The 22,247-nt window shown below is 27.1% G+C and overlaps 2 protein-coding genes across 3 annotated transcripts in view; one reads left to right on the top strand and one right to left on the bottom strand.

Moving 5' to 3' along the window:
- Positions 1 to 4,015, top strand: part of LOC105363737 (acyl-CoA Delta(11) desaturase) — a 33,326-nt gene extending 29,311 nt beyond the window's left edge. For both annotated transcript variants that reach the window (XM_011501499.1, XM_011501498.1), the window contains exons 4-6: positions 1,441 to 1,646; positions 2,540 to 2,722; positions 3,558 to 4,015. In XM_011501499.1, the coding sequence (XP_011499801.1) occupies positions 1,441 to 1,646; positions 2,540 to 2,722; positions 3,558 to 3,846 (678 nt within the window). In that variant the 3' untranslated portion in view covers positions 3,847 to 4,015. The remainder of the gene's footprint in view (positions 1 to 1,440; positions 1,647 to 2,539; positions 2,723 to 3,557) is intronic.
- Fstl5 (follistatin-like 5) overlaps positions 1 to 22,247 on the bottom strand; it is a 326,084-nt gene that overhangs the window by 262,439 nt on the left and 41,398 nt on the right. The window lies entirely within an intron of this gene.

Genomic DNA, 22,247 nt, shown 5'->3' on the forward strand with positions numbered 1-22,247 from the left:
TCTCTCTCTCTCTCTCTCTCTCTCTCTCTCTCTCTCTCCATCTCTCACTCTCTCACTCTCTCACTCTCTCACTCTCTCACTCTATCTCTTCCCTTGTGCATTGTTGCTCTGTCTATCTATCTATCTCTTGCTTTATCTCCTTTTTCTTTATCCATCATATTCTCTTTTTCAAGAGGATGAGATTTTGAAGATTCAGCAATTTTGTTTTCAAATAAAAAAGTATCATTTCTTCTTAAGGCCATTGCCGAAACTTTAGGTTCAGCTGTATCACGGATTATAATCAAAATTTTTTATTTTATTCTTGATGGCTGTGCAATAAATGAAAAAAAGCATCAATATTTTATTGAAATGAATTTATCGTTTGATTATAATTAATTACATAATTTATGAATTAATATTATAATATTAGTTAGATTAATAAATGACACTACTTAATCAACAGAAAGAAAGGGAAAAGAAATAATACTATATGAGATTCATACAATATTACGTTTCGATTTTATCCTGGATAAAAGAATAAAAAGATTTTCTTATACATAAATTATACTTAACTTATATTTCCTTCTTTTATAACTTAATACATTTTAAAACTTTCATCTGCAATACATATGTTAATATATCATAACAAATATAATTTGATTATTAATTAAAGTAATTATAATATTAGTTTAAATAAACTATAAAAAAATTTATTATAATATAAAAACAAATTAATAAATAAAGAAAAAATGAAAACAGAATAAAATTAATTGCATGTCGTAGAGAATATAAATTAAGTAATATAGTATCTTTCATGATAGATAAAGCATATTTCATTAATAAATCTCGTACGCTTATTTTTGAAACTGATCAGATAAAAGGATGAAATATAAGAAAAACATCTTTAATTTATCAAAAAAAAAAAAAAAAATATATATTATAGTAAAACATTAATTGGAGATAATAAAAATATTAATTGTTCTCTGTAACATTCTATTTCACATTAAATATATATATATATATATATATATATACGTATGCAAAACTTTGTCTTAAACTATTGTTAATATTAATTATAAAACATATTTAAAATTTAAATGAATTCAGTGATTAATTATTTATTGATAATTGTAAAAAGTTATTTTCCATATTATAGATTATAAATTTATTTAATATTATACAATATTGATACCTGAGCTAAAAATACGTTTTGAAGTAAAACAATATTAATGAAAGTTTATATAATTTTCAAAAGTTTAAATCGTGACGGGCTTAAGTCCATATATAAAGAAAACATCAAATATTTAGTTAAATTGTATAGAAAAATATTTTATAAAAATACAGTATAATTATTTATAAATTTTTAGGCTTAGTAAAGCCAAGTAATTTTACTCTAAACCTACAATACTCCAGCTTAAAAGTGTTCTAAGCTTGAATTATAATAATTAATTTTATTCACAGACACACTTTTATAAATGGATAAGGGATCATAGAACCCACCACAAGTTTACTGAAACAGCAGCGGACCCACACGATGCGAATCGTGGATTTTTTTTCTCACACGTGGGCTGGCTGATGATGAAGCGTCATCCAGCTGTGAAAAAATATGGCAGTAAAGTCGATATGAGCGACGTTACAGCTGATCCAGTCATTCAATTTTTCGACAAGTAAGTTGTTATTTAATTACAGTGTCAATCTCTTTACATTCTCTTTTGCTACTTTAGATTTTGAAAATTGATAACTTTCGCGTACGTTAAAGGACATTCTGAGTCTGCAAAAATAACCGTTGCACGGTTTTATAATCAGATAAAATAATACGCTAAAATTCGAATAAGAAAATCCCTTAAACCTTTTTATTTTTAAAGGCGTTAAAAAAAAAAACCCTTATACTAACTCTATTTATTGCGACTTATATGGGATGGGAGAGACACATTTTTTACTTTGTAAGAAATTTATGAAAAATTAATCCATGTATAATATTCAATTCTTTTTATATGATATTCGCGTACACTAAATAAATTATGAAAAACAATCTAAACGTACTTTTTCTTTTAAATTGTCTAAATTTCTTAAATAAGTCTAAAGCGACATGCAGACATGTGTATAATCGTAACTCGATCTACAGTCAAATAAAAAAAAAAACAGTCTTTTGTAATATTTAACATTATAATCGTAATTGTAGTTTCTTGTTCTTACTTAAATTAAGCGATTCGAAGAAATTGAAAACTCATGGTCGTTTTAAATTTTTTCAAAACCAGTCCGGATATTTTATCATCTTAAAGCTGTAAAAAAATTAATCTATCCGCGTAACCTGACAGTAAAATATCGCATAATAAGTAGATGGAAAGGATCCTTCAAGCAGTTCCAATCTTATAAAAAAAAAAAAAAAAAATTGGAAGCTCAAGCAGCTTTTCCCCTAACCCTGACTCATCCTTAATCCTCTGTCGGGTGCAAGGAAGTTGTGTGTCAAATCTCAGGCGCCGATGCAGCGCAAAAGCTATAAAAGCGCGTAATCACTTTTTTTCGAAACTTTTGACAATCTTCTTATACTTATTTACAGGTACTATGAATTGATCATGTGTACACTGGCCTTCGTCATCCCGACCCTCATCCCGGTCTACATCTGGAACGAGAGTTGGTACATTTCCATTCACGCAGTCATCATACGCTACGTATGGCTACTTAATGCGACCTTCCTCGTCAATAGTTTCGCACACATGTGGGGAAATCGGCCCTATAATAGGTACGTGCCAAGTTCCAATGCTTAACGCACTTGTGTTCGCACCAATGTGACGGAGCTGCTGACGTACGTGATATGCATTAGATATTCCGAGAACTTTGTTGGGGGAGGAATAACACGGCTCAGTTCGAAAGAGGTTTTCTACTTAGAGAAGCCACGAAGGAATGTATTCCGAGTCCCTTGTGGGGTTTCGTGCCTTCATAGTTTCATTGGGAATTAATAATCTCCACGATGGCGTACCTGCTCTTTTTATTTATTTATTTATTTTTTTTATTATTCTCGAGAATGAGTATAGTAGGTCTCTATAAAATTATTATTTTGAATTTTCGAATTTGTTAGTCCGTTTCAAATGGTGAAAACATTTTCTTTACACTTCATAATTATTCGTAGCTCTAAGCCAGTGATATAATACAAATTATTAACAATAGGTAATTTAAGATGGTTTTTGAAACAATTGAGTGAAATTTTTGTTTTATACCACTGCCCGTGAAGTATTTATCTTTATTAACAATGCAATAATAATATATGGGTGTAATAAAAATATTATAATATTGCCGCGTAATTGTAATATCGCCAAATAATAATCTCTGACTAATGTAATGAATGTTGTCTTCCTATCGAGTTGTTTGCACCATTACCATCTTTATCTTAAACCTTAAAGTGTGCACTTTAACTTTAACGTAACAGTATGCCCAATTACTCGTCCCTTTTAAAGTCGGCTCTCTTCAAAAAGCAACAATTAACAAACGGAAAGGCAAGCTAATAAAACCGATGGGCCGAAGTAGCTCGATCTCGATAACGTAAAATCCGCTAAAACGAGAAAAACCAATTTGTCCAGGGACGTGAAACCAACGGAAAATGCCTCGGTGTCCTTCTTTACACTTGGCGAGGGATGGCACAACTACCACCACTCGTTCCCCTGGGACTACAAAGCTGCGGAGCTACCGAGTTACGGCCTTAATCCGAGCACCGCCTTTATCGAGACGATGGCGCGACTCGGGCTCGCTTACGATCTCAAAACGCCGAGCAAAGAGCTCATAGCCAAAGTCAGTGTAAATAACGGCGATGGGACATACAGCCGATGGGGCATCGACCATCACCAACGAAAAGGAACAAAGGGACTCTGATTCACTCGATTCCACCAGAAGCAAGATTATTTAGTTGTCAGTGGTACTAGTAGTAGCGTATTGTGCAATTAAAATGCTGCGTTTTCTAATAGCTTCGCCTAATATCTTGAAAGCTGTGGAGGATTGAAGCTTCACGATTGCAATTATTTATAAGAAATGTGATAAGTATTCCCGATTCCCGACGTCGTCCCGTAGTATGTCCCGATAGCGAGTCTACGCTATGAAAATATATTAAAAAAATATATATCCCCAACATTTTCCTCCCCAGGGTATGCAGAATTTGTTCGTTAAGTAGAATTTATTGAATTTCAATGAAAAAACTTGACATATTTTTAAGTTATTACTATAACGATATCAGCTTTGATACATTAAATTCTATTAACGTAATTATTTAACAATAATTTAAAAGGGAATTCTTTTAACCGGTTAAATTGTCGCTTTGATGTGAAATCAATTTACTTGAATTTTAAGGTAATAGCACAACAACAACAACAACAACAACAACAATAACAACAACAACAACAATGTTTTTACATATTTTATTTTACAACTTTATTTTCACGTTTTAAAACGGAATGACAATCGTCGGCAGATACTGAAAATTTAATAAGCAAATTTTAATTCGTTAACAAAAATTATTATAATTTTATTAGTAGGTTTTGAATCAAGTTTTAATTATTATTATGAAGATTTATAAATATTTTACATCCATAGTATTTGGCAGAGTCTAAAAATTAAATGTATAATACATTTTGTATAATTTTTCTTCTTCTATGCATTACCATTGTATTAAATTTTAATAACATAGTCTGTAAATTTTAAGTTAATAAAATAATATACTGTACAGCATAAAATGATGCTATAATATGATGAGGTACACGTTCAGAGAATATCTTTGATTCATTTTTTACTTATGTGCTTGGTAGTATTAAAGAAAAATTTTATTACATTGCATTACGTAAATTAATTAATGTAATCAAGCCTGCGCTGTTACTGTAAAGTAAAGAAAGTACTAAAATAATATGGCTATTTATTGTTTATTACGCTATATTTTTTTGGTCTTTTTTTTCTAGTATATATATATATATATATATATATATATATATATATATATGTGGAAAATTAATCTGAGAAATAATCATCCATTGTATGAGTTAAAAAATCAAATTATCTTTACAACTTAGTGTTAACAGTTGGGAGCAATACATTTACTTCAAATGAAACAAAAAAGTTTATATGTCTTTTAATTATTACTATTATCATTATTGTTGTCAATTCGATTGAATTTATAATTAACTTGTTTTTTTATTTACAAAATATTTTCATACAATGTTTGTAAATTATGATTTCGTAGATGATATTTTCTAAATTTTAAATTCATTTTGTCTTCTATAGAAATGTATAACGCTTTAATAAGATTATTAATTATTTTGCTTATATGTACAGAAATGATTATTGTGAAAGAAATTTTATCGTAAATTTTTAAATAATTTGTAGATGGATTGTGTGAAGAAATTATTTTGTCAATATTATGTTGTTTTTTTTATTGTGTCTCCTTGCAAATATAAATCATCTATAAGTACTAGAACATCTTAATCTCTTCACTAGCCATACAAATTATGATCAACCTAGTTTATATGAGTATAAGAAATTTATTCGAAAAGATAAATATTTAATGAAATATAAATTTCCTACGTGTTCATCCAACATTCTATTTATAAAGACACTGTTAAAATTTGAAGGGAATCAGTTTAGAATTGTTCAAGTTTTGTTGCTAGCCAACTTTGAAAGCGTGGTTTTGAGAGAAATGCATTTAAAGTTTTAAGTATCCACAGTTCTTAACTACAAGATACATGGCTTTACAATTGCGATTAAAAAAAATTTTTTTTCACCAAAACTATTTTCTGGCTATTTGATACACTTCTACATGAAATTTAATTTTTAAAAGTCTCAATTCATAATTAAAAGAAGCCTTGATAATTGTATGCATTGTCTATTAAAATGAATGAATTCAAAAGAACAAAATTTGTCTGTCCTACTTAAGTAAGTTAAGAAGGCAAATTTTGTTCAATTCTTTCCTATTATTACCACCCTTCTATCATGATTCATTAGAGGATAATATTTAATTTATTGATATTTAGAAAATTCCTATTCTTGCACATAATTTACGATTTTGTTATCATTAGATAGTATAGTCTATTTGAGCCTGTTTTATCATCTGTTAATTCTTTCTTCTTAAGTTTAAATCGACTAAGAATGATAATTATTCTGTGAATGAAACGTTTTCTTCATCATTATTCATCATTCAAAAAGTTTCGTCATCATTAGCAATAATTTTTTATAGATGAATTGCTGAATATCGAATGAAAAAAAAAATTATTTATAGCCTTTGAATTAAATATGATAATTTAAAAACAGAGTTTAAAATTTGAAAATTTTTTCTAAACTTGTAAATACATATAAAATTTTTAATTATTTAATCAACTATTTCTCACAATGTATTATGAAATTGGTTATTTTAAACATTTTTTTTATAACACGGAAATATGAACATAAATATGGTATATTTAAATTGTAAAAATGGTCTCAAGTTCGTACGATTCATATTAAACAATATATTGTAATTAAATTAATCCTTAAATTTGTGTATTAACAAAAATTAATTTTGAATATTTCTATTACGTATATTATATTGAAATAATTCGAAAATAATTAAACTGGAAAATCACATCTGTCGAAAAAGCAAATTGTAGAATTTGCTTATGGTATTGCAAACAAACGTTTGAAAAAATAAACTTGCTCGATCGTTAAATATTACTGTTATTACCTTGTTCCCATATATATACAATCTTTTAATAGTTTCTTATTCACATTAAGCTTAATAAAATACTATTTTCATGTCAATATGTAATTGAGAAATCTTGTGTTTTAATTTATTTTGCAATGCTTTGATTTAAATACGTAAAAGCCATTTCGAAAGGTATTACCGACAAGTCTTGTATAGTTTTAATCAGTAGAAAAGTCGAGGCCAATACAGAAACTATCCTTTCCCAAACATTGAATAAGTTTTCGGTATTCAATATTGTTTTTTATCTCTCTGTTCGTTTGAATAGAAAGACATGCCTTAAAAGCATTTTAATTAGGCTTGGGCTGATCAACATACGAAACTTTTAATAAGAAATGACTCGCTTCCGCGGTTTATAAATTCTCCATTAACTTTTCAGAAGTTAAAAAGGATGGAGCAGGTAAGTAAAGTAAAAGTCATGAGCTTTCGAACTTTACTTATTTCTTTTGCATTCCTTTTCTATTTCTTTCATATCGTCTCCCATTCATACATTCGTACTTACGAAGGTACTGAACAAAAAAAAAAAAAAAAAAAAAAAAAAAACGTAATATGATACTCCTAATTGATCCCTCCATAATAAAAGTATGGATAAAAAGACAATGAGAAATGAAGAAATCATTGATTTAGAAATTTGATGTACGATAAAGGCTATGGCACACGTAGAGAAATCACTCTATTTTAGGTGTAATAAATAAAAGGTCGTGAGAATTATACTGAAATAAATATAAAGTAATATACACGCAATAAAGATAATTTAATAAAAGATATAAAAAAAAATTCAGCATACTCTTGTGCATGTAGATTAATGTGTAAATATATGCGTGAATCCTTGGGAAAATTTGATGTTTCGATATTAATAGATAATATGGTAAATACATTCGTATTATAATGTTAAAAAAAAAATTATAATATCAAGAGGAATGAACAGTAACAGATAATTAATACTTTATAACAGTTTCACCTATTTTGTCGACTCTATAAAGTCGCATAAAATCCTAAATTAGTTGTTGACAATAGTAATAATAATTGATAAATAATTTATTTCGTTAATATAATGTATACCATTAAATACAAAATACAAAATTAATTGACATCTTTTCTTTTTTTTTGTTTTGTTTTGGAGATTATTACAAATATAAAAAATTCTTTTTTTTGTATCTACATGTAGAAAATTCTTTCTTTAATTGATTTGGAAGTTTATTCAAATAAATTTTGACATTGAATATTTTTTTCTTTATAATTGCTGCTACTTTCGAAACTTTTTTCACTCTAGAGACGTTACTTATTTCAACAACATCACACTAAAATACATCATTTACAGATCCAATAATTCTATTATAAAAAGTAACATGCTCTTATTGAGGACTAACTCACTTTTAATCGACTATTAATGATTAATTCTTCTCTATTAAGTGTAGTTTGAAAGGCTATTGAACGAAAGCGTAAAATGAAAGCCATAAATTTATAAGCTCGTTTATACACCGAGTATAAATCAAGCTCAATAATTTCCAGTGAGCTTTTCCTTTATATAGCCATCAATATAATGTCAGTCGTATCAAAGAAATTCGAATAAATGAAGGGAGACAGTGCGAATAGAGGGAGCATCATTCGTTCGAATTCTTTAGGAACGGTCGCTCGCCCATCCAAAACACGGGACGGAAGCTAGACATATAATGTCCCCTGTGAGAGTGAGATTTATCGCGTGACATTCCTTGGCGGCTCATTTTAATTACGCGGACCACTTGCTTCAGCCCCTATGCTATACGGCACTTCCAATTCTATCCCCGCGAGCGTTAATAAATCGCGGCCGAGCGTGCATTTTTTCCCCTTTCCTTTTTGAACGCGAACATCTCTGCTTACAACAACGATGAAGTAAAAAGTAGCGCACGCCGAGAGCACTCATAAATTATTGTGGACAAACGCTCTCTCTCTCTCTCTCTCTCTCTCTCTCTCTCTCTTATTCAATGTAAAACACAAAACAACATTTTATGCGGCATTCCATTGTGCCTAGTTGTACGGCAGAGATTTATACGATTAACATGGGGCATCGGGCGCTTTTCAAATGTAATGCTCCCGCATTATCCAATATTCACTCGAATTCCGTTAACTTAATATTTGTTCTATTATTAATGCGCCACTTTAAAATAATAACACCTTCTAAAATATTCAGCATCCCGGACTTTCATTTTTAAATAGGACCTTCCAATTATGCTTCTATTTCATCCCTTAAACGCTCCATTGTGACAAATTCATTTATGTTATTCATGCAGGTGCCACTCTCAATCAAATATAAACGCTTAAATTATATTTTACAGTAAAAAAAAAATCTAAATAATGCAATAATTTAATATAACGCTTACTCCCTAATACTCATCTTACGATCGATTAATTTCTTTAAAATGCTAACTAAAGCCTTCGTTTATTCATTTGAAATAGCTATACTCTATTCACTGACTAACGATGATGATCTATAAAGGAAAAAGATGTTTATATTTATGTTTATATAAAAATAATCATATTATAATGTAGAAATAATAACAAACACAATTATTTACGGCTTTCCAAGTGAAGTTAGTAGAAAGATAGATAAGCTTTTATGTTACCTCAAAACTTTCTTGAAAAATGTTTGTAATACTTCTTTAGAAGTGAACGGAGGTTCACCGTTCGATTCTCTTTTCCAGTTCTGAACCCTTGAATTCACGTATACGACAAATCTGAGGTTTTTTTAAAACATAATGTAAGGGTGATACGCGACTGCGCACTTCTGATAAAAAGAAAAAATTCAAAGACTGTCAAGTAAGAGCGCATATTTTCTTAAGTCTCCGGCAATTTGAGGACAATTCAAATAAGCCGAAATTTGGTTTATCAATCGATCGGGTCTGTATAGCAATGAAAATTTATGATAGGAAAAAAATTGCTGCAAAAATTTTCTCTTTCAATCTCAGCAACTACTTGACAAAAACAAAGGACGTCTTTAATTTAATTATTATAACTTTGAATACATGAATTGGGCTTTTATTTAAATGTAAATGCTACAGAATTGTTTTAATTATAATGTATATAAGAAAAATATAAAAATAATTAAATACATAATATTCATTTAGGTTTATTATCAATATTTAGCTTCATTCTACTGTCGCGATAGCGAACTTGTTTCAAATTAACCTTGCATCATATTAATTTCAAATTTACTTATCTTGTTTAATAATATTTAACGAAAAAAGCTTACTCAAACAACTATTGTTTATACTTCATTTATTATACAAATTTGATTTAGTATATTTATGATACTGGAGCGAATTGACACGCAACGCTATTTCATCTATCTTCCACTCGTTTAATTGTAGTTTATTCATTATTAATTTTTTTTACACTTCATGATACATGCTAATGTATAACAAAAAGCAAGTGAAAACAAAGGATATACGACTTATGTATTGGGCAACTATTTACATACGATATTAATATAAGATTATCTAAACATAATGCAACTATAAGAAGAAACATAACAATTTTACATAAAAGTGATGTATATATAAATACATGTATAAGGAGATATATTAGATTTATAAATAAACAGTAATTGAAATGTTCGCAAACTCGAGTTGTTAAACAAGTATTTCTAATCAATAACGCCAGTAGACGACTAATATATTTGACTAATATGTTTTATTTATTTCCTTCCTCTTATATGATTTAATGACAGATGTTATCGCACGACTTTTATTGATTAAAGTAATTTTATATATTCATAACAGTCTTTTTTTTTTTTTTTAAATATAACTCTAATGTAAACTAAAATGCAAAGGGTAAAATCTTTAAATTTTTTTTAATTCGATTTTTTACTCGTCTTCATCAATAGCAATCAGTTTGTTCGTTTTGTCGAATAATTTTATTCTAGTATATTTATATAGAGCACTATCGATCTTTGTTATTTATTTTCTATTTTTCTATAGAGACATATTCCTAAAATGTCATTAATAATTCAAATATGATATTTTATTTATTATATACAGTAATGGAATATTTATATTAATTTTTATATTCAGGGATACGAGTATAATATTAATGAACACAAGAAAGAAATTCTTTGAATAGCTTTTATAAAATTTTTTTATTACTAATTAATCAAAGAAAAATATATGATACTAAATCCTAAGACTAATAAAACAAAAGAATCAAGAAATATATGTATTAATCATGAAAAGAAATAAGCTTAATATTATCGTAACGTTTTTGTTAAATTACATGCCCATTTTATAGAATAAAATATAAAATAATAATACAGTATTATTATTTAATAACATATATATAGTTTTAAAAACTGCAATAGAAAAATATGCACAATGTAAATGTTAAGAATAAAAAGTGTAAGACGCTAAAGTAGATGCCCACACTTTTCTAATATATATATTAGGCACAGCATTTCAACATCTGCAGCAAAGTTATTATCTAAAAGACGTTTACAGCCAAGACATAAAAGTCCCTTACGTACAATCATGTACGCTTTAACTATTCGGAAGTAGGAGAAGAAGACGAATATGATGGTATTTTCTGATTGTACCATCTTATTACCACTCCATAGAATCACAAAAAATAACGATACATTTTTCGATAAGAAAAAGTTGTAGAGACCATTATTAAAATTATTGTTAAATTATTGTTAAAACTTTCGCAATTATTCAGGTGATTTAATACATTACAGCTAGTAAAAAAAAAAAAAAAAAACTTAAAAAGAAAACACCAAAATTTGTAATGTTGAGAGCTCAAATTAAAATATATTTATAAATTAAATAAAATTAAAATGGCAAGGAAATAATTTGGAAAGCAGACCTTATTTTCCATTTACGGCGTAAATGTTAACAAATTTCTTTGTTATATGTTTATTTATATAAAGAGTACCTTTATTTCGTTTATCGAAAACATAAAACATTTTTTATAAATATGGAAGTCAGATCAATTAGAAGTGAAAATAAAAGTACTTTGTAAATATTCTAATACATGGAAACCATCATTTAATTTTGTAATATATGAATTAATAAAAATTAATCAAACAATCCTTATTAAATAACAAATTAGAAAAAGTAATTTATAAAAGAAAAGATTGTAGTCGTCGCTTAGTAACTTTTACTATCCTTTCTCATACACGAAGCTGGAAAATTGAGTATCACTTTCATTTATTTTGCTTTATCCATTTCAAGATAATTTACCATTTGGACAGGTATAAATTTAAATGAATATTAATAATATAAATAAAACAAGTACACTGAGCAGTATCACTCTAAAAAAAAAAAAAAAAAAAAAAAAAAAAAAAAATGATACATATACGTAGTAATAAAAACGATATTTATTTTCATTTGTAATTTCCCTTTTAACATTTGAAAAAAATAATATTTGAAAAATTATGAATTGAAACATTTTAGGATATTTGTCATCAGCCATTTTCACCTCTTCGTATTTTTCTTTTGTATTGCTCTATAATTTTGTATTTTGGGGAGCTTCAGAGTGCTTAAAAAAAACCACAGACTTAATTAAGTATAATATCAGATATTTTACATTTCATTAATCATATTTATAAATATATTATAATTTTGTATTAAATAAATTCAAATATCTGAAAAAACAATTCTTAAAAAAATCAGCAACTTTAAGTTTTAAAGACTTCTAGAAAGTTATATATTTAAAAGAAATTAACGTTCTTGTTAAAGTAAGCAAAATTAAAAATTAAACCTTATTAATACCAATATTAAAAATATATTTTTAAATATTAATTTCTATTTACTGGATAAACGAATCATTGTTTTGCGGCATAGAATTTTAGATAATAAATGCAAAGTTTTAATAATACTATAAGAAAAATTATTTTACAATTTCATTTTAGTAAATTACTATTGAAGAAAAAAAACTTTCCTTCTTCATAATTTAAATTGTTTATGTAGACAATTTACGATGATTTATCATAGTTATTTTAATATATGTAAAATGTTATAAGAAATGTTCTGACTTACTGTTTGAAGTATTCAAATTTCTTAATTCTTTTATATATAATTAATTATCAATCTCTTCATAGTTGGATTTTCAAAACTTTGCATTAATAACTATGTATTAATAATAATGTATTAATAATTAAATAATTATCGCTAATTGGAAAATTTATTTCTAATATTGATTAATTTAAAAATGTATTTGAACGATAGAAGAAATACTGGACTTTATTTCGAAATTAGGTTATTTTATATAAGAACCTTCATATGTGATATGGGGTACTTTATAAAAGAAATCGTTAATGGAATTATGAAGGTCAATGTATATTAAAAAGAATTTGAAGATAAATAAAACATGAAAAAACTCATAAAATAGAAATTCATAAGCAAATTCAATGCATATCGTTTGAAATTATCAAGCAAAATGACAAAAAGACACCTTATAAATTGAAAAAAATATAAAAATTTTATGACCTAAATGTCGTGTGCTTAAACAACTACGATGGAGGAATGAAATCTGAGCCTCGTATTAAAGTGCGGATTATCTCGCCTGAAGTGGTGGCCTATGATAAGAAGAAAAGACCGAGCGCTTCGTCTTTAATTTGTTAATCCTTAAAACGAGAGCGCAGAACATCCGCTTAGCACCTTTCTTATCTCGTTCTCTTTCATTCGCATTTCTTCTCTTCTATATCAGCTCTAGTATTACTTTTTAAAATCTGTCTTGTGTCTTTTGGTTTCGTAAAAACCGTGTCAATTGCTGCATTTATGAGAGCTCTAATTCTGAAATAATGAATTTTATCGAGTTACATTATAATTTCCGTAAACGTAAATAATGTTAATTGTATTATCTGCTAAATGTGCTGCTTGTATTTTAAAATTCTTTAAATCTTATTAGAGCAAGATTAGAGAAATTATTAATATAAGAAGAAATAAATATCAATTTATTCAATTAAATAATGAATGCCTGAAATTAGGAAACTTCCTTTAAAGTTTGATATTTTAAACATATATTATATTATTTATTTATTACAAGTTTTAAACATCATAAAGTAATCATACGTTGGTATTAACATTTTAGTAAAGTATTATAATCAGTTTGATACTTTAATTACAAGCAACTATAAAAACTCTAATTTATTCAAGTTAACATTTATATAGATAATTTTTATTGCAGTGAATTAATTTATATATTCAAAGACATAAATTTAAGACATAAAATTTTAATTTTAATTTTTGAGTAAACAATGATAGTAGATATTAATATACCACGTTAATTTAAAATACGTTACAATGAAAATATACTTCTAGTTCTCAAAATGTATTCTAGTAATTAAAGTTAAGCATATAGATTATATATTATAAAAAATTATATATATCATATATATATATATATATATATATATATATTAATCTTCGATCAGTTATATTATGAAATAATTTTAAAAAAGAAGCAATTCAAAATAAAATTCCAAATAGAGATGCTTATGAACGATAAATTTTAATTTCGAAATATAAATTTCTGAATCAAAAAATAAATTTTCTCTGTAGAAAGTTGTGACACAAAATTACCAGTATTACTATATATATACATATGTACGTCATTGAAATTGTTAAGATATAATCAACATTATTAATAAAGACAATAAATAATATTAATTTATTTAAATGTTTCGTAAAATTTTTAATACTTGAATGGATCTCTATCAAATTCACGAACTCATTGTAGTTGTATTTGCTTTCTCAAAGTGTTTGTTGGTTGGAAGTGCCTGCTTGAAACCAGGAAACGAGAGGGAAAGCAAGATAAAGGTAGACCTAAGCTCTATTTACCATCTACCGCTTAATCCGTACGTTGCGTATCTAACGGTAATGTGATTACGTAGTCCTCCTCGGTGATGTCGCGGTTATAGGAAAATGAAACTGCGAATATACTATAAACAACTACATATTTTAGCATCTGCCTGACCTCGGAATCATCATCGCATTTCCTGTCACTATCACTCTGATATATGTCGAATGAGATTTAGCGATATAGTAAGCTATACATAGCTCAGCATATAACATCGATGGCTTCGCCTTACATCAGCGTGTACGCGTTCACGCCAAACTGATCAATAGTCTTACAACAAACCAGGAAACAAGAAAAACTAGGCTGGTCTAGTGGATCATTTCACTACATATGGTTTAATTATTAAAAAGTATAGTAAGTCATTAATATCTTTACATTATGTAAATTCATGTATTAATAAAGTAAAAGTACAGATGATTACTAAATTGACGCAATTTTATCATATATTTTATAATGAGGATTAAAGCAAAATTTCTTCGTCGCGAGTATTAATAACTTAGCATTAAGCTTTACACTCGATAAAAACAATTATTTATAAATTAAAAATTATATGAATATAATCGCTCTAAGGAATAATGATCCGTAACCGAATATATAGTGAATGTAACTATTTATTAAATTGTTAATCTCTATAGAAGTATCTCGGCAAAGAAAATAAATCTGTTATTTATTTTGAAGTTCTTAAACGATTAACATAAATAATGATTAGAAAAGTAGAGAAGCTTACGAAGCATAATTACCAGTATTTTAATATATTTTGTAATCGCATGGTGATTGAAAATTAATACCATGATAATAATGCGAATGAATAAATATTATGAAATATAAATAAATTAAAATTCAACAGTCTTGCATTAAATATTACTTTATAAAATGAAAATGTAGTTCGATTTGTTACTGGTTGTTCTATAAAATATACAATTTAAGCAATAATTAAATTTATAAACATTAAATAAAAATAATATTATTAATTTTAATAATTCTACTTACATATCGTATATAATACTTTATTAATTGCTATTTAATTGCTATTAATTGCTATATTAACTATTAAGTAAGAAGAAATTGATTTTGTCTAGACGATTACTAAACCAAAAGGATTACTTGTTATTTAATCGAAATGAATATTACTCGACTAATTAAAGAATATATCAGTATTACAGCTGCCAAACAAATTTCGTTAATAAAAAAATGATTTTCTTTCTCTAAAAATGACATTCTTAAATCTTAAACTCGTTAATGTATGAATAATTTTATTGATATAAATGGAATTTATGAATATTTAATATAACAATACGAGAGAATAATAAGTACAAAGTTGCTACAAAGGTGAAAATTAATCAATCAGATGCATTGTCATTTTTCTCGATTATCGATTTATAAGAATTTTTCCGCTCTAAATCTCGTCATTCTCTTTCAATAATGAAAATTATATTGACACTTTCATTAATTAATATAAGACAGAGTCTATAATTACCATAATACAATTGTAATTGTAAAATGAAAAATTTAAATCGTATAAAATTTTTTTTCTATATATTTATGTATTAAATATTAATTCGTATTTCATTTTCTATAAATTTGTTCATATTCTAATATTTTTCTCATTCGTGTTTATAATTTCCAGTATCCTTATCAAAGTCAAATTACATTAAACAGCATTAAAAGTGTGGTGTCCGCCTTACAACCTGTATACGCTTGAAATTAGCTCTCAGATTATAAACAATAATTGATATAAATAAATCACAATAATTTCTACAAAAAATTTAATAAATTCATCGAGATTTCGTAGTCGAAAAATTTTAATTGATTTATTCAAAACGAAATGAATAAATAGAATAATTATTATTTATAATACAATTATTATTTTTTGAAATGAAGAAAATGTTGATTTAAACTAAAATAAATTCTCTGATACTTAACGGTATATTCACATTATAAATAATTCAAAGGATTTTCTTTTTTTAAACTTTGCGATACCTGACCATGTACTGTCATTTAAAACCATGACTGTAAATTTTCTTCGGTGATCTCAAACTCATACAGCTTACTTTTAAATTATAGCAGTATAATTTCTCGAGAGGAGTCAAAACCGAGATTCGCATTTGAAACGTTGGTTAATTACTTTTACACTGTACATCTTACCACAGAGGTTTCAAAATACCTCTAAAGTAAAATTATAGCTATCGCGTGAGCTTTATTAAACTTTCTTTTGAAATAAGATCTATCTATAATTACGACATAGATCATTGGATAATAAAATATGGTGCTATAAATATAAGCTACTATAATTAAAATCAAGGTAAAAGATTATTATAACAATGTTACATGACCACTTAGTCACTTTACATATTCGATAAATATTTATTCTAAATTTTTCATTTTTAGGATAATGGATCTTAAAAATAAAAATAGTATAAAAAATACAATATACAAGTAATAAATAAAACGTTTTATATTCTATCAAATATAATTGTAATAGCATCAAAATCTGTAAATATTGGTTAAATATCTAATGAAAATCAAAATGTGTATATACAAAAAAAAAAATTAGAATTTCTGGTCTTTTTATATAACCGATTAGTTATAAATAAATAAACGAAGTTTTTTCAAATAAAAATCTCGCTTGTTACTCATTCTATAAATCCCACACATTGTTGCGTATTATAATAAAATAATGCGTTGACTGTAACTGGTATTTCAATAGTTCTGTAAAATCACTAAATCTAAAATTTTTGTCTTTACCTGACTCGCAAGCATCCTAATGTTACCTCAAGAGCATAAAGTAATAGCATTTCACCATTAACATTAGTCTCAATTTTATAGAGAAAAAAATACAGAGAAAAGAAAACAATAAATAAGCCACACAAGAAGAAAAAGTGCAATAAAGTTATCTATTTATTAGCACTAAATCAGAATATGATCAGTTACCATCTGTGTTTATAGTCTCAATGGACCTATTGCTCATTGAACGGCTTCTACGTAACTAATTTGATCAACATTGGGAAAGTATCGTCCTATAAATTGTGTCTTTATAGTTTGGAAATAATTAGTAAATATTTGAAAACGAAAAATTAATCAGCACAATAAATGACTTTAATCGACTTTAATAAGTTATTCCATTTCGCCGAACAATGTGTTTATAGAAAATTAAAACATATATAACAAAATATTATATCTCAATATCGACATGAATAACTCTAACGTTTTATGATTAATAAGACATTTAGATTTATTTCTCAATAAGTAATGAATCTAACTGAATTAAAGTCAAAATATTATACTTCATCATAGTATTTCTCAATTACCGTATTATCGAAATATAGATGTCAGATTATTTAAAATAATCCATATTTATTGTATAGTAACTGCAATATTTATTTTATTAATTTATTTCCGTCTCTCAGCTTTGATGCGAATATTAAAACCATCTCTTGATATATTGAATAATACGAAAATAATAATAGAATCATATAACGATTTGTAATTTTTTCTCAATATACCCAGAAGCAGAGGAACTACTAAAATTGAACTATAAATAATTTATTCTTTGTGATATCTACAATGGAACGGTAAAAATGTTAGATATATATATATATATATATATATATATTGTAGCCCGACCTGTGTACCATAAAAATTATTTATAATTTATGAACATAGGAAAATAAAAAAAAAGGAGATTTATAAAAAAAAAAAATTTACTACCAGCATAATTTCTTATAAAATTATATACAGAAGAAAAAATTATAAACCTTAACCAGAATAGCATAAAATACACAATTGATATAAGTTTTGGCTATAGTCAGGCACATCAATCACCCAAACTATTCCAATATCTCTTCCTATCAATACTCTATATTAAAAAGATTCCTACCACCCTTCATCTGAATTAAAAGAGATTAAAATAAACAATTATTGCATCCTTTAAGACGAAAAGAGAAGAAAGACTTCCCCACCTTTCACACCACCCGACCGCTCCCCCCACCGCCCCTCATAAACCCAAAGCGATGATTCGCGAAATAATGAGCGAGGCAATAGCAATAAAATATTGCACATTTGCGAGCAGAATAAAGAACGGATAATACGAGGACGAAAATGATAGCGACGAAGGCTAAATATATCGGACGACCTGGCTCGACTCGCCATTCGCCATTCCATGTCTTGCACAGCCACGCACCGCCGTTACTTCGCTTAAAATATAACCTAATATAAGGTAAGGCTGGGCGAAAGCTGTACCGCTGCTCCATGAGAGGAGCCGCCGTTGTAGCTTGAAGGCTAAGATTTAAGGTTATAGTTGCGAGTGGTCAGACGAATGGAGTTCTCTGATTTTCATTTTCCAAACGGACGCCACGTCATACTGTAAATTCGTCGTCGTCGTCGTCCCTCGCACTCGCGTTAATGCCGACCCGATGCATAATCCGCACGCGGAACTTTGCATGCGATTTCGCTCGAGATTTCCGGTCACTTTGCGCCTTACCACAGCTTTTTCTTTCATAGACTCGCCGGGCCAAAGAAAGGATATGTGATCGCTTTGTGCTTTATTCGTGATTGTTATTTATCGCCTTGGAAGACTTTGAAAATCACTTGATAATAATGGATTCAAAATTACCTTTTAAAATTGCGTAGTTTTATTTATGGATTATTTTTGGAAAGCGGATGTAATCATATAAATAGACTTAATGTCATTATTAGAGGATATAGATTATTGGGAATGAAAGAAATTTCCGTTAATGAGCAAAATCCTGTTTGCATTAAAATATAGGTACATTATACCGCTATTTATATCTCGTATTGGAGTTATAGATTTTTTTTATGTTATATCATGAGCAATTCTTTCAAGTAAAGAACACTGACGTTAATAAAAAAATAATTATAGATAACAAATAAAACTAAAATAAATTGTTACAGAATTTTCTCTTAACAGTTCACAGTGAATGAAAATGAATAGTGATAAAGAAATGTTCAAGTAAGAATAAATATTATTAATCTGATCGGAAACTTAAAAAATTTTCTGCAATGTGCTAAAGACATTGAATAGAAAAATAAAAAAAGGCTTGAATGCAAAAAATTATAGGTAACAATACTAAAAAAAAGTAAAAATAAACGAATTGGTCAATGTATAAAAACGAAGAGAAAAGAATGGGCTTGAGAAAAAAACTCAAGGACGTTGGAAGATCATTGGTGGATTTTCTTCGTAATCTTAACAAATTAGCTGCTTTCACTCGCAAAGCTCGACGAGACCTTAATTAGCAAACCCGTTTTTCTCACTCCTCTCTCTCTCTCTCTCTCTCTCTCTCTCTCTTTCTCTCTCTCTTTCTTTCTTGCAGTTTTACTAAGCTTTGGCGCTTTAATGAGTCTCGGTGACTTTTCCCTTTTCCCACTAAATGTACTTCTTACAGTCTATTCTGAACTAGAATCTCAGTAAGGAGATTTAAAATAGTGATTTTATTTAATTATACATATAAAACTATTCACTCCTAATATATATATATATATATATATATTATATTAAAAGAATAGATTTAATTTTAAACTATAAAATTTCAAATTATCACAATAAATACTAACTATAACAAAAATGTTATGATTAGAAATAATAATAGCATACGCAAAGTAAAATTTAAGAGTTGGTTTAAACATTTTTTAAATGTATGCGCAGTATGATAAAAAATCTATAAAAATAACGCTAATTATTCGCGTGGAAATAAAAAGAAAATAATGAGTGACATTTATCATGTCGGTGGATAAGTTTTGTAGATTATTTTAAAGAAAATATATGATTTATCGATTTTCGAAAAGATTTAAAAATGAAATTTTTAATTTCTTATTAACATTAAGTGGCATTTATATCAGAATATAATAAATCTATGGAATTAAAAAGCATGGAAAACAAAATAAATTTAAAGATCTTATCACAAACAAAATTGCTATTAATATTGGGAAAAACTAACGATTCTCATAAATATTAAAAGTACAAATTAACCAAATAACGATGACATTTATTGTAATTATTGAAATTATATCGAGGAAATTTATTGTATTAATGTAGATATAAAATATTCTTATTTCAAGCATTAATCTATTGTCACTATATTTAAAAGAATTTTAACAATTAATTAAAACATAAAATTTAAGGATAATTGAACTTAGCAGCTTTAGGACATTTTGAAACAAAAATTCATCATAAATAAATGATTTAAAAGCATTTAACTAACTTTTGACTAACAATAATAATGTGTGAAATATTTGATGGAATATGCTTTTAGTAGAATTTATTATTAAAACTGATTTCATAGTTCAAAATTTTCAAATAATATTTCGATACATAAAATTTAATATCATTAACTTAGATTGATACACATGTGCGAATGATAAAACACGCAACTTGATGATCTTGTGAATCGTCCGATAAATATTTATATTACTATTTTTGAAAAATAGTAGGAGATAGTTTAAAAACTTTCAAGTCCAGTAGAAAGCATATACTTCATATATCTAATGATTAATGAAGGTAGTAGATATCGTACAAATAAAATATTAAAATTCACTTATTTCTTGTATGTGATTAATACAAATTGCTTGCAACTGATAATATCATGAAAAAATGAGAGAAATTTTCATGAACGAATAAGTTAAGGGAAGTAAATTCCATTTGCACTTTTACTCCTACGTGGAGTACCACATAGAAAAGAAATATATCTTTAAGAACTGAAGAAGTAAGTATAAAATTGTTGTATTTATTCGTTAAAATTCTTTTTCCATTTCTCGCAAAACAATATTATATTATAATAAATTTTTATTTCAAACCGTTATATTAATAAATACAAGCCCACTCGACTTTATATTTATAACCTATTTTTATATCAATTCATTGTTCTCTCAAGATACTAAGATACTATTCTTATTCCGTTTTCAACTTTTATTCGCTAAACGACCGCAATCTCACTGCGCATTCAAAAACTGATGCATTCAGAAAATAATCACCTTGTATGAACAGTATAATCCTGTTCCTATATGGATTCAAGTACGTAAGTGCAAGTGAAAAGAATTCATCGAGACGTTAAAAACCACACATTCGCGTAAATACACAAATATATAAAATATAAGTGGATGGGCATAAAGGAGTTTTCTTGCCCGACACGCACGTACAAAGCACAATATATAAACGGCTATAAATATAATTTATCTTGTACTTTTCTTGGTCTAAGGCATTGTCTACGACCGTTCTAGAATCTTTTCTTTACCTTTTCTTTACTTTCATCATATCCCGCAGCCGTATTCTGCTTTTGTCTCTAGACTTTTTGTTTCCTTTTCCCGTATCTGAAAGCATAGTCGGCGTAAAATTTCCACTTAGTACATCTGTGTACGCGCATTGGGCAAATAAACTGACACGTGTGGTAAAATCATATTTGACTGCTTGTTATTTGTATAGCAGATTCCGTTCGATCTTTAGTTAATATCAAAGACCGCAAGTATATATATCCGCATATATTTACTGATATATGTAACGACTGATCCAATATATTTATTCCTATATAAAGTAATGATATAGTTTACACAGTTAAGACTAATCAATTTAAATCGAACGAAAAGTCAATAGACGTATTAATGAAATTCCATCAGTTTTAATTTGATAAATAACATGAACGACACATTAAAGCATGAACATTTTTTTATATTATTTTTAATTGAATCTTCGCTTATTATATGTAATTATGTACAT

Source organism: Ceratosolen solmsi, unplaced genomic scaffold, assembly GCF_000503995.2.
Source record: "Ceratosolen solmsi marchali unplaced genomic scaffold, CerSol_1.0 scaffold28, whole genome shotgun sequence".
Classification (NCBI taxonomy): domain Eukaryota; kingdom Metazoa; phylum Arthropoda; class Insecta; order Hymenoptera; family Agaonidae; genus Ceratosolen; species Ceratosolen solmsi.